A 13,500-nucleotide genomic window follows, 5' to 3' on the forward strand; every position below is an offset into this window, starting at 1 on the left:
AATTTGAGGGTGTCATGGACAAAATGGGAATTTAAACATACTAAGGAACACCATGCAACCCTTTGCTTCAAGCTGCATGCCAAAAAATTGGATTTTTATTCACAATAACGATCCAAAGCATGCAGCTAAATTGGTGAAAACGTGGTTGTCGGTTGAAAAAATTAAAGTTTTCCACTGGCCAGCCCAAAGTCCAGATCTTAATCCGATCGAAAATCTTTGGAAATATATTAAGGAACGGATCGGGCAAAACAAATACGAAAAGCAGAAACGAACTTTGGAAGGATATTCAAGAAGCTTGGTCCTCTCTACCCTATAGTCGATGGCAAAAATTGGGGGAGAGCATGTCCCACAGATGCCATATTCTATCCGAGGAGCAGAAGGGTTGTCGAGTATGGTCAAGGGGTTGCAAAGAGCAACTCATTATCGACTCGGCAATTGCAGGACAAGCAACGAGAGGGCAAAGAAACCTCTGTAGTTGCTATATCGATTATACCAAGGCTTTCGATAGCGTCCCGCATACCTGGGTAATCGATGTCCGACATCTGTATCGTATTGATCCGAAACTAATAAAGTTTTCAACGACAGTCATGAAAGGGTGGCATACCACCTTATCAGTGCACACATCTTAGGGTCCTAATACCTCAGGGCCCATCCATATATGGGGGGCATTTTCCAGGGTGATTCAATGACTCCCCTTTATTTTTGCATGGCTCTGAACCTCCGTTCATGGCTACTCAATGATGCTAGAGGGCATGTTTTTGCAATAAAGAGTAGCCTATTTGCTAAGTGCGAACTGACACACTTGACGTACTTAGATGACATCAACTTGTATGCTGGTACTGACGACCACCTTAGAATTCTGTTGTGAATAGTGGAAATGTATAGCCGTGATATTCGGATGGAATTTGGATTAGACAAGTATCGAATCCAAGCCATACGCAAAGGTCATCACGAGCCACATGCCGGACATAGCATTAGTGAATTCCACATCCAAGCTATGAGCGAGACAGACTTCTACAAGTACCTAGCAATTCTGCAAGGAAGCCATGCTCGAGTCGGTGATCTGAAAGATGGTTTCGATTCCGAATTCCTGAGACCAGTAAAGCTGGTACTGAAATTGTATCTCTCGTGGAAAAATAAAATAAGCGCATTGAATATATTGGCTATCCCTTTACTGGCTTAAGCATTCGGAATACTGGCGTGGACGAAGACCGATCTAGAAAACGTGCAGCGGCGGATATGGACAACTATGTCCAAATTCCGAATGCATCATCCAAAGTCTACCATGGAGCGGATGAACCTGCCTTGTGACATCAGAAGCAGGGGCGTGTTGACGTGGCGGCACTGCATCATCGCCAAGTCGACTTGCTGCGCGCTTATTTGTACAGCAAAGAGCAAGCGAGTCCCTTGCTTGTGGCTGTCTGTAAGGCAGACTGTGGAGTGACCCCACTTAACTTGAAGGATCAAGGTGAAATCGGATCAAGAGCGGATCGATGAATAGAAGTCGAACGGAATGTACAGTAAACACGTGAATTGCCTTTGGCAGCCATTTGTCGATTTTCATTTGTCGAACAGATGGATGTGTGCTGGGAAGCGCTTTGCTGAGACGGAGGGATGTGTGTCATTCAGGAGGGCGTGGTCGCCACTCGAGCTTATAAAAATCTCATCATGAAAGAACGGGTGGAGAACGACCAGTGCAGAATGCGTGGTTCCGCGTTAGAGACGTTATACCCTCTCATTTCTGGCTGCACTGTTATGGCACGGGTGCAATACACCACCAGGCATAATGCTGTATATAAGGTGATCCACCCGGCATGCAAGCATGAGCTAATCACGGGAACATGTCCGATATACCGATATGAGTTCTGCTTACAGCATATATTAGGACCGGCAAGTTCTGTCTGGGGGTGGGGGGTGAGAGGGTTAGAAAGGAGTCACTTATTTCAAAGGGCCATTCAAAAAACTTCCCAATCTAAATAGCCTTAAAAAATCAAGGTAGACGCTAAAATAATGTTAACAGTACATAGCGGAGTACTTTCTTTTTTGGAAATTAATTGGAAACTCCTTAAATTCATTCTAGAATTATAAAACTTTTTAGTAATGTAGGTTATAATATTATGCACCAAGCAAATTTGGTAGAAGTCCTTTTTCCAAATCACTACTCTCCAGTAAACGGTTATGCCACCGAAAAACAGCAGCAAGAGATATATATGTATAATATTCTTATTCATCGTGAAATTATGGCCCGATCAATTTGATATTACGTGAACTACTAATGAATAGCTGCATGTAATCCTGTATACTTAGAACTCAGTGTAGTAGGAGTGATTAGTCCCAGAAATTTCATGAAAATAACATTAGTAGTGCCAATTTTATAGCTACAGACTTAGAACTAATGAGACCTTAGGGTCTTGTTAAAACTACTAAAACTGTATATTAAAGTTAAATTTATTATAATGTATAAAAGGGAGAATTCTAACTATCTATCAATAAATATCACAAAAAGAAAAAAACATATTGTCTTTGTTTCATTATACAAAGTTGTTTTACGGTCTAAGATGGCTCATAATCCAGTTTACGAAGCTGTTAACACGCGTATAGATTCCGGGTTGTCCCTTAAATCCGCAACGGGACGGTCCGAATGATGTGATTCCAGCAACATAGAGATGAGGAATTCTATCATCACTCTCTGCAATCAAAGGCCCGCCAGAGTCGCCATTACACGAGTCGACTCCCCCTTGAGCGCCTGCGCAGATTTGTGAGTTTTTCAATGTAACGTTTATTCGATTATATAATCTATTACAGTCATCAATGTTCACACCAGCTATACCAGCTTTCTGTAATACATTACTTGCACTTCCATTTTCTGTCCTTCCCCATCCTGCAATATTCATGTAGACGCCTTCGTACGTCTCGTCCAATTCTCTTGGCCCTAACGGCAAACATAAAGGTCTTATCCAATCTGTGTAGTTAATATTTCGAGATAACCTCAGTAAAGCTATATCGTTATGTTGGGAGAGTTGCTCAGGCTGGTAAAGTTCGTGGGGAATAACCCTCTCGATAGGCACATCAATAGGCGAATTATTGCAATTGTCGAATTCGCAGTCAATTTCAGTACGGATGTCCCATTCGCCTAATCTAACGCTTATCAACCTAGCATATTGTGTAATTTTTCTTACGCAGTGAGCTGCGGTGAGAACGTAACGATGGTTGATCAGGACTCCACCGCATCCAAAGACTAAATCAGGACTGTCTGAAAACGGAAGAATTTGTCTACATAAAATTCACTATTCATGATCATGGGCTAGTTATTATGATAAAAGGTGATACGCTTAACTCACCTACTAGGTACTGCAATAGAACCATCCAAGGGTGTTCGTCGATACGTGTTCGTGTTCCGCCGAAAATTTTATCACTCAACGTGAACCCACACTCTCCCGGCGAAGGAAGCAAACCCATGTTAGGAATATGTCCTAGTATCGTGGAATTAAGAGGACAACATATCTAGAAATCATTAGAACTGGAAGTCTTGTCATTTGCATATGTAAGCAGCCCAACACGAATAACTCACCATTATGTCACCATTCCGGTCGGCACACCGACTGCGTCTGAGGTAGAGCCGGTTAGCTTTGTTCAGCGAAGGCCTTTTAATGACATCAACCATGAACTTACATTGCTCAAACTTAGTACACCAACCTCGTAGCATATCACTGGTGAAACAGTCGAATTCTTCTTCAGTGGACTTTTCAAATATAATGCGATCCCCTGTGCGGAGTTTTGGGTGAAACAAATTAATAGGTTGCTTATTTTTAAGTTAAATATATACAATTACCACCTAAGCCCTATGAATTGCGAAAAGAAGCTATCATAAATGGGATAAATACTGGGTATACATTTATCTTTCGCTCGGCTTCCTCTTGTTCAACCAATTTAAGATTTATTTCCAAAAATAGTAACTAAGGCATTTAATTTAGAATCCCACATGAAAATATGTATTTGAACAAAAAACCTTATACCGCCCTATTGCCTTCATGTTCCATTAAAGTCTCATCACACCTGTCACTTCATTCCTGACGAAGAAGAAAGAATGACAAAAATTCTTGAAATCTATTAAGTCACTTGACACATTCATTGGACTTGATGAACACCCCTCGCAGCTCGAACGATGATACCTTTTAATATTTAAAATATTTTCAATCCAAATACTGTCGGCAGTTAGTAGGAGTAGTAGGTGATGAACTTCGTGAATGTTGGGCCCGATCTTGGACGCCGTTTGTAATGAGCGTTGTAATTAGAGTGATTTTCAATTACAAAGGCCGAGTGATGCAAACCTAGAGAGGGGATCCTAAAAGTCGGCCCTAAATGACTTCTGAGGCATCAGGTAAGGATATGATACGTCTTGTAAATCCCTTCTTCGATCACTGCTGTCCGTTTATGAGTTGCAGGCTCAACACAATTGACCTGCTTTTAAAGTTTCGTACGAAACTCTTTTTCCGAAGCTAGAAATTGTCAATAGATTCTGGTGACATGTTCCAGCATATAAGATCCTGTCTTCTTCCTCGCGAAACCGCCGCAAAGTATTACATTGTGGGGTGGTCATGTTTCTGGCCCTTTCCTTCGCCCAAACTGACGTTGTGTAGAGGAGCAGAGAGCTCCCCACTCTAGCTATAAGCAGCCTACGGGTGTATCGCAGGACCCCAACATTTGGCACCAACTTTGCTAGGATCATGCTTACATTGGACGACTTAGTGGAAAGATATTGTAAATGCTACTTGAAATTCAGCCGCGTGTCTATCATCACTCCAAGGTATTTGACTGCTGGTTGAGAAGTGATGATAAGCTTCCCCATTCTGATCGGTTTGTAATAAGCATGGCGTCAGTCTGGATACAGACTGAATGTGCCTAAATTTTTAAAATCCTTAAAATAATAGGGATTGAAAGTGTCTGTTAAAAACTTCAAGGCGAAAAAACACTAATTTTCGAGAATTCCATTCTCGATTTTTGACTCTCATAAGAGAGAATGGGTTCAACGAAACGCCGAAAACTGTTCCATTGCTAAGAGCAGATTTACAGTCGATATAATTCGCACCCATGTTGTGTTTTGCATAATTCCCAAAAAAAGAGCAAAAAGGAGCATATAACACTAACGAACCGCTTCGGTCATGCTGCTCCCAGCGCAAAGGCGAGGCGACTTCTAATGACTTGCTTCTGTTCTGGTATGCAATCGTGAGCCGTCTGCGTTCCCATTTTTCTCTAAAAGCCTGCTACCTGATCCACATCGGGGTTGCTTTCCTGACAAATTCTATTCGGTTTTGAAAGAACAAGGTTTCGTCTGTTTGCCGCTTAAAACTCTTTTCTTGGTGGTGGATTTTCATGCTTTTGTGACACGGCCAATCTACATACCCAACTTTTGGACCCTTTTCTTGAGCCGAAACACCCAGAAAAGTAAAGTCCGCGTAATTCTGTCGATCGCTCCAGGAAGAAACATTTGTTTGCTAATTTGAACGGCGACTTAATTATTTTCCACTATCACTGGTTGACAACGTTCTGTTCCACAATATAATTTAGCTCCGGGAAAAGGGCTATAAACGCGTCATGGAGTCGATATCTATATCCTCCGGAATTCGTTTCTAAATCCGCGACATAGCTGTAGGCGCGGACGATAAACTTGTTGAGTTTTGTCCAAACCATAAGATGGTAAAGTTTTCCATCACTGGTGGTTGACAACGCAATCGACAAAACGTTCAAGGGTGGAAGGTCACTCTGATGCTCTGATGTAGACATCGGGGTATCAAGGTACACCAGAGAGTGAAACAGGTCTCTTTGACAGAATTTATCCAGACGAAAAATCTGACAAAAATCACAATGATGCATCTATATTAAATCTAGACCTCATATATGCACAAATAAACTCAATAATAGTATGTCACCATAAATCTTCACTGACGGTTTCGTCCAGGGCAGAGGCAACCATCAGACACTGCCTCACCTCTGCCCTGGGAGCAGCGTGACCGAAAGTAGCGGCAGCTGGTAATCGCTCCATTTATATATTGGGCTGGGGGAAAAGAGATGTCGTATTTTGTCAATAGATGGCGACACTTAAACGCATCTTGTGTTGTACTTATTGCATAGGGTCATACTATACGGCGATTTGAAGACGACAATCTGTACTACAAGTGTGTGATCGTACATTTCAGTCTCATGTTATAGCGCGTCAAAGATGGAGTCCACTAAGCAAGAAATTCGTCATATTTTACGTTTTTACTATCTGAGAGGTAAAAATGCAATGAAGACGGCCGAAAAAATTTATGAAGTTTATGGGCCCGATACTGTAACGATTCGCACAGCACAGCGTTGGTTCAATCGATTTCGATCTCGTGTAGTGGATGTCGAAGATACACCTCGTACTGGTAGGCCAATCATCGAAGAAACCGATAAAATCGTCGAAATCATCCAAGTAGACCGGCATGTGAGCATTCGCTCGATTGGCCAGGAGCTGGGTATAGACCATAAAACCATTTGGAACCATTTGCAGAAGATTGGATTCCAAAAAAAGCTGCATGTTTGGGTACCACACGAGTTGACGCCAAAAAATCTCTCGGACCAAATCAACGTCCGCGATGCACTGCCGAAACGGAGCGAATTCGACCCATTTTTGAAGTGGATGGGTGATTGGTGTTGAAAAGTGGATCATTTTCGACAACCTCAAGCGAAAAAGATCTTGGTCGAAGCGCGGCGAGCCGGTCCAAACCATCGACAAGCCCGGATTGACGGCCAGGAAGGTTTTGCTATGTGTTTGGTGGGAGCGGAAAGGAATCATCCACTATGAGCTGCTCAACTATGGCCAGACCCTCAATTCGGTCCTCTGCTGTGAGCAACTCGACCGTTTGAACCAGGTGATTGACCAGAAGCGGCCAAAATTGGTCAATAGGAATCGTGTTCCACCAGGACAACGCTCGGAATCACATATCTTCGATGACCCGTCAGATGCTGCGGGAGCTCGGATGAAATGTGCTATAGCACCCACCGTATAGTTCGGACCGTCTCTTCGGGTCCATGCAAAACGCTCTTGATGCTAGTAAGTTGGCCTCAAAAGAGGCCTGCGAAAACTGAGTCTGAGTTTTTTGCAAATAAGGAGGAAGGTTTTCTAAAGGGGAGATAATGAAGTCGCCTTCTAAATGGCAACAAGTTTGCGAACAAAACGGCGTATATTTGACTTAAATCGAATAATTCTAAGTATGTTAAATAAAGCGTTAAATTTCGATCAGAAATACAACATTTCCTTTTCCCCAACCCAATATAATCGCAAAAAGAACATGATTGCGAATTATATTGGAGTGAAATCCATTTTAAGTTCAAACCTAGACCAGGCTGAAGTGATTTTTTTTTTTGAGGATGCTGGGAGTCCTGAGTCCGCATCCACTTGATGATGGACCGGACTACCATGTTTGCGATTATATATAAATGGAGCGATTACCACCTGTCGCTACTTTCAGTTACACTGGTCTCAGGCAGCGTATGATGAGTTGACTCTGCCCTGGACGAAACCATCAGTCATGATTTTTCATAAACTTGGGTGTTTAACCCAAAAAGAGGAGTCCGTGGACCATCCGTCTGTCATCAAGTGAAAGGTTTCGATTAATATTTTCGACGCCAATGTTAGTTTTAACATTTACTGGAAAAGTGGGGTGGTCCAAAGTGATCATTTGTTTAACGAACCCATTCTCAGAAACTACCCAACCCAAAATCATGAAACTTCCTCTACACAGTGTCCAGGCCTCAAAATACTGTCCATATTGGGAAATTAACTAGAAACTCCCAGTTACAAAAATTTGCTGTAATATAAACTATAGTATGGAACATGATATCCCCAAATGATCAAAATTGTACTATTACTAATAAAGTTACAGTAGATCAAAGTTGTCTTTTCCGTGTAAATTTACTGCAACCCGAAATACCAAATATCAATCTCACATTAAAGTGAGTAGTTTGGCATGATAAATATACATATATATTATGGGCTACGTACAAATGAAGTGGTTCTGCACTCAAATATACTTACATAGGAAACAAACAAAACCTTCCATACTTGAAGCATCTATCTTCCGGTTTCCCTACTTGTTTAGGTATTTGCATATCAGTGTCAATTACTCGAGGTAGACATTTGTATGTATATCATCATGCGGTACTAGATAATGTTTATTGATTTAGGATGATCACAGTATTTATGTCTTTGATATGTATGTAAATATGTGTATCTTGGAGTTTGGCATAATATAAAAGAATGTTTTGTAATCTTAGCTATGTACGAATAAAAAATCATGCATAGAGAGTTTCTCACATAAGATGAGCACAAAACCTTTATATCCGAAGCGCCCAGCTTCCGGTCCCCCGACTTGTTTGTATCTGTTGTACGTTAACTTCTTCATATTAGCTAATAATATTGAACTTCTAATGTGAAGCGTATGAAGTTGGCTATTATCAATATAGTGCTTTCCAGATTCAATTATTTGTGTAAATGGATCTTTAAAAAATAGAGCACAATTGAATATTTAACTATGAACACGCAGAACTGTCATGCACTCATTGTTCCTCACATAGGGAAACACAAAACCTTTTATATCTGAAGCGGCTAGCTTCCGGTTTCCCGACCTGTTTTAATTTGATGCGCGAAACTATTTTTCTAGTACATCAAATGAGAAGGATAAGATAATAGAACGGTCACTATTTCAGGAGGTTTTTCTGTTCGAATAATAAAACTGCTCGGATCCAATTTTGTGTACACTACGCATGGTGCATATCCAACCTTCCATTGCTGTGAGTAAGATTCATTAATTATAACTCATAACCATACGTATGAATCACTATTTAACGTCTAAATTCACTACTGCACATTTGCACCCGGATGATACCGCGGAATTCCTTTCCTTCAGACTATCAATCCACTATCGAAAAAAACACTGAACTTACGGTCGCTGGTCGATACCACCACGAGACTAGCAGCAATAGCAATCCAGAGCGGTAACATCTCTGCAGCCACAATATAACTTGAAACTTGTTGCTTTTTTTATTGCTAGAACTTCAATAGTTAGAGCTTCAGAGCGTGATCAGTTTATTACTCAAAGAACTCACTCTGAATAGCATCTGATCTCTTACAAGTTCAGAAGAGGCATGAATGCCGCATTCCTTAAATAACTCATGCCCATTTTCTATGCATAGGGCCATCTCTAATTCACAGAATTAATTACGCTAGAGAGATAAGTACATCAAGCCTACTTGCAAAAGGAAAAAATATAGAAAACCCCAGCTTATCTCTGGTCAATTGCTCTTTCGTCTCAAGGGGGATCATAGGGTGTTTCCATATAAGATATCTTTCTAATTTATCGTCTCCTCCGTGATTTTAAGTCTCGGCATTATCATTCTGGAGAAACATTCACTGTATCCGGAACAAATAAAGGGTGACCCGCCAGTAAGTTTCTTTTTGAAGTTGTTTGCGACGAAGTTCAGTACTTTCGACTTTTCTGAAAGAGAATACTTTGCAATGATTTAGGAGTAATATTTCGATTCCATTGATACATGTCTATCTGTCATATGTTCGTCTCATTTTACTCCTCATTACTCTGTAGCGCAAGCTAGAGCGTGTGGATTTCGCATCCCCTCAAAGTCACCTCCAGTCACAGCCCGGGACACCACCACCTAAGTATTCCCATACGGAGTGGCTGCTCCTTTTTGATTTCTTCCTTATCCCAATAATTCGGCAAATCATCCAACCCTATGCGATACAGATACTGCTTGTAGCAACTGCCATATCGCGTGAAGAAATAGAAATATTATAGTTGTTCTCCCCGTGTTCTACGTGTTTGAACCAGACTGTGCGAAACTCTCAGGACATCTAAAGAAGCCGTGAGAGATTTAGGTATAGTACCCGTAACTGGGTATATTATGAATATTACAATCACCCTCTCGAGATACCAAATTTCTTTGACTTCCTGAGCCAGTGGCTCATAGTTCACCTTCTTCAACACGTATATCCGTTCAATGTTGATATTATGAGGACAGCACCATACATAATATACGCTGTCTTGGTAATCAACAGCACATTAGCCTTGTTGTGCGCTATATGGCGATCGGTCACATAATGTGAGCAAATCACAACGGTAAACCGGATATGTTCCCGTAATCAACCTATGTTTGTATGCAAGGTTTCGATGATTCACCCTTCATACAGCATTATGCCTACTCATGTCTTACACAGGCGCTATAACACTGCCGCTAGAAATAATATGGTCCAGCGTCTCTAACGTCGAACCACACATTTTGCACTGATTGCTCTTTTATAATGAGCTTTTCATAAGCTCGGAGGTGACCACGCCATCCTGAATGGCACACATAGATCCCTCCATCCCAACAAAGAGCTTCCCATCTGTTTGACAAATGCAGATTAACAAATGGATGCCACAGACAATTCACGTGTTTATCGTGCATTGCCTGCAACTTCCATTCATCGATACGCCTTTGGTTTGACTTCACCCTTGTCAGAGGATTGAAGGAACGAGCCTTCGAGTTTAGTAGAGTCAGCCCACAATCCGCCTTGAAAACAGCCGCATGCAAGGGACTCGACTGTGGTCATCATACCAGCAGATAACTTTCATCGAAGTACATCAAGTGTGTCACCTCGCACTTAACACATAGGCCATATTTTAATGCAGGTCACCAGCCATGAAAGTGGCTCAGTGTCACAAAACCAAAGGGGACTCAATGAATTCCGCTGAGAGATGCCAACAATTTTATTAGTTTGAGTTCAATGCGGTACAGATGTTTGACATCGATTAGCCAGGTGTGGAGACGCTGTCAAAAGTCCTGTCTCTAGTTGACCATTACCGTGTCAACAGTGAGTTGCTTTTTGCAGCCCCTTGAACCAACTCGGCAGCCCTTCTGCCCCTCGAACAGATTATTGTTGGTCTAAAGGTGCGCATTGAACCTTCCACTAATAATAGAGGTTATAAATTCATTGAAGATTAGTAAGCAAGTCATCGGTTTTGTGTCTGCGAGGTCCTTCACCGTGTTCTTCTTAGGGATAAGGTAGATAATCATTGCATTGAGGAAAGGTGAAATATTCATGACCTGATTTATGCTGTGTGACAACCGAGCACACCAGTCCTTCGTGATGTTTATGGCTCGGAGAACCTCCTCTTTGGGAAACTTCCGCAAAATTCGTGCTCTTCGGTCGCTCAAACCAATAACGCGAAAGCGAATCTTCTGACCGTGCAATCTGGCAGCCTCAACTGCACCAGAGAGAAAGGAAATGCATAGAGCCTGGGAATACCTGGTCTATCTAAAATATCCATTTCCGATAATTTTATACGTACGTTTTGAAATTCGTCCTAAATCTCAGCGAAGACTTCAGCTGGCAGGTAAAGGAGAGTGCTTCGGCGAGTATCGAAACTGTTGCCTACAGTATGGCGTGGTATTATTGACATCACCGCATCTGCCCCCATCGACTCTTGGTCACCAGTTTCCGCGATGAACACGTTCCCTGATGAAGCGGTACTGGTTAGCGACCCGCTGCACGGTTACGCGCGTATTGCGGGAAGCACTCCACGAATATTTTCTGCAACAAGGGGCGATAAGATATTGTACTTGCCCCGCCGTTGATATCTCGTAGTAGGAACGGATTATAAAGAGGTTCATATGCTCAGTCCACTTCATTCGCTGCCTACTCGAACCTGCTAAAGCGGTCGCCACAATTTGTGGTGAAACAGCTGCAGCAGGCGGAGCCATGCAATTGATCATCGAGGCGCCTAGAGCCGAATCGTCACCAAGACTTCCGCCAGTTATCCGTACCGGATCTCAAATTGATCTTTCCCCTCATTTTCGGTGTTGCATTTTATACATAACTGCCAAGTGTGGTGATAGCTTCACCAGTGAGTAATCTGCAAGACTGCAAATTTCCTGCACTTTCCTCACCTGCCCCTGAGACAATGCGGTAACGTACAGCCATTCAGACTGAAGCTATCTATCCCTTCTCCTTTCATAACCGGGTTTGGAACCGAGAACGACGGAACCAACAAGTCAATATTATTACCTATCCTTCTTCCTTTCAGATTTTTCCTTTTATTTTAAGTCCAATTTATTCTAAGTTTTTATTCAGGTCTTTTAGTTTTTATTTCTTTTCTTTTGTATTATCATCCGCCGCTGCATGATGCTCATCTGAATGAAGACGATTTAACTTCTATGAATTTGATGACTTCTTCTTAACCCCGCAACTGTCACCCTAAATCAAAGGACCAGGGTGAGAACCTCAAAAGTCGCATCTCATAACACATTTGAGGCATGAGAAACATCGATTGAGGAAGCGATCCGGTTTGGATTTCCCGTCGCGATCACGACACTCGAGCCCGGAGTCTTATGACTCCACCAGCGCGGCCAAGCCATTATTTTTTTATTACAATTCCAACTTTAGCTCGCGTGTTGATTATTCGATAGGCGCGCGGAAAGTCCCGTGTTGAATTGATTTTTAGGCTCCGGACACATGACACTGATTGCAATATGACCATGGTCCCCATTCACCTACCCTTTACGCAGTGAATAATTTGGGTCACCCTTCTGCTCCTGTATCGCTTCTACTTGTCATTCGAACTGGTGCTTGCCATAAGCCAGTCTGATGCCTGTTATCATGGCCCTTAAATTATGATTAATATTCAGGCGTTTCTTATTGATATCACAGATTTGTTATCCACTGCGATAAAAACAGCTCCCGATTGGTCACTGCATATTATATCGATTGAATGGTTAGTTGTCAAAGTTTCTTTTTTTGCCAATCCTCTCGCTAATCACTCCCCACTTGGGATAACACTTTCAATCGCGGGGGTTTATGCCCGTATGGGTGGGAATCTGTGAAGGATAAGGCTTCTTCTGAACGGGTTCATCGATGGAACCGGTTCTACTTCCTCCTATGCGCTTGTACCATTTGATACCACAGTAGCCAACGACCCCACTATTGAGGTACTGAGGTCGTTGGGTATCGGCGCCGGCAGGCCGCTTGCTCACTCCCAAAAACCCCCTCGTGGGTTTCCGGAGCCCCGCAACGTAATTTCCCCCTCCTTCATGTTCGAATTTATTTCTGGGTATTCTCCCCAAAGCCATTTTTTATTTACGGGTGAGGGCTTTTTGTTCCCATCTACCTGGCCAAAAACCCCAAGCTTTTATCAATACCTGTCTGCATCGTATCATAGGAGTGCGCCGCTCTGACGCTATTTCAAATGAAGAACTTAGGTGGCACACAGGGTTGCCATACACTGTTATTGGAAGACGGAAGTGACAGTAGATAGGCCACAAATTAAGGAGGGGCGACGGCGAGACTCCTTCACAGGTTCTCCACTCTCATGGCGAGTTCTAGAAAAGCCGCGGAGAGCAGCGGCGGCGTCATCCACCCGCTCGTATCAACAACATTCGAAATAACTTTCCAATGTTGTTAATCCTGCTGCGCCACAACGCCAA

General features: G+C 42.4%; 1 protein-coding gene across 4 annotated transcripts; it reads right to left on the bottom strand.

The window, feature by feature from the left end:
• Positions 1 to 2,430: 2,430 nt before the first annotated feature.
• On the bottom strand, positions 2,431 to 9,109 carry LOC119653054 (serine protease easter-like). Of its 4 annotated transcripts, XM_038057531.1 has the most exons (5): positions 8,807 to 8,964; positions 8,063 to 8,258; positions 3,572 to 3,765; positions 3,342 to 3,504; positions 2,431 to 3,253 (listed from the first exon to the last, which is right to left on the bottom strand). In XM_038057531.1, exons 2-5 carry the CDS (start codon positions 8,085 to 8,087, stop codon positions 2,547 to 2,549), a joined length of 1,089 nt encoding a protein of 362 aa, XP_037913459.1. In that variant the 5' UTR covers positions 8,088 to 8,258; positions 8,807 to 8,964; the 3' UTR covers positions 2,431 to 2,546. The 4 variants fall into 4 exon arrangements, with proteins under 4 accessions (XP_037913459.1, XP_037913458.1, XP_037913460.1 ...); XM_038057530.1 differs by lacking the exons at positions 8,063 to 8,258; positions 8,807 to 8,964 and adding an exon at positions 8,971 to 9,109; XM_038057532.1 differs by lacking the exon at positions 8,063 to 8,258.
• Positions 9,110 to 13,500: the final 4,391 nt, after the last annotated feature.

The sequence above is a fragment of the Hermetia illucens genome, chromosome 3 (genome assembly GCF_905115235.1).
Source record: "Hermetia illucens chromosome 3, iHerIll2.2.curated.20191125, whole genome shotgun sequence".
NCBI lineage: Eukaryota > Metazoa > Arthropoda > Insecta > Diptera > Stratiomyidae > Hermetia > Hermetia illucens.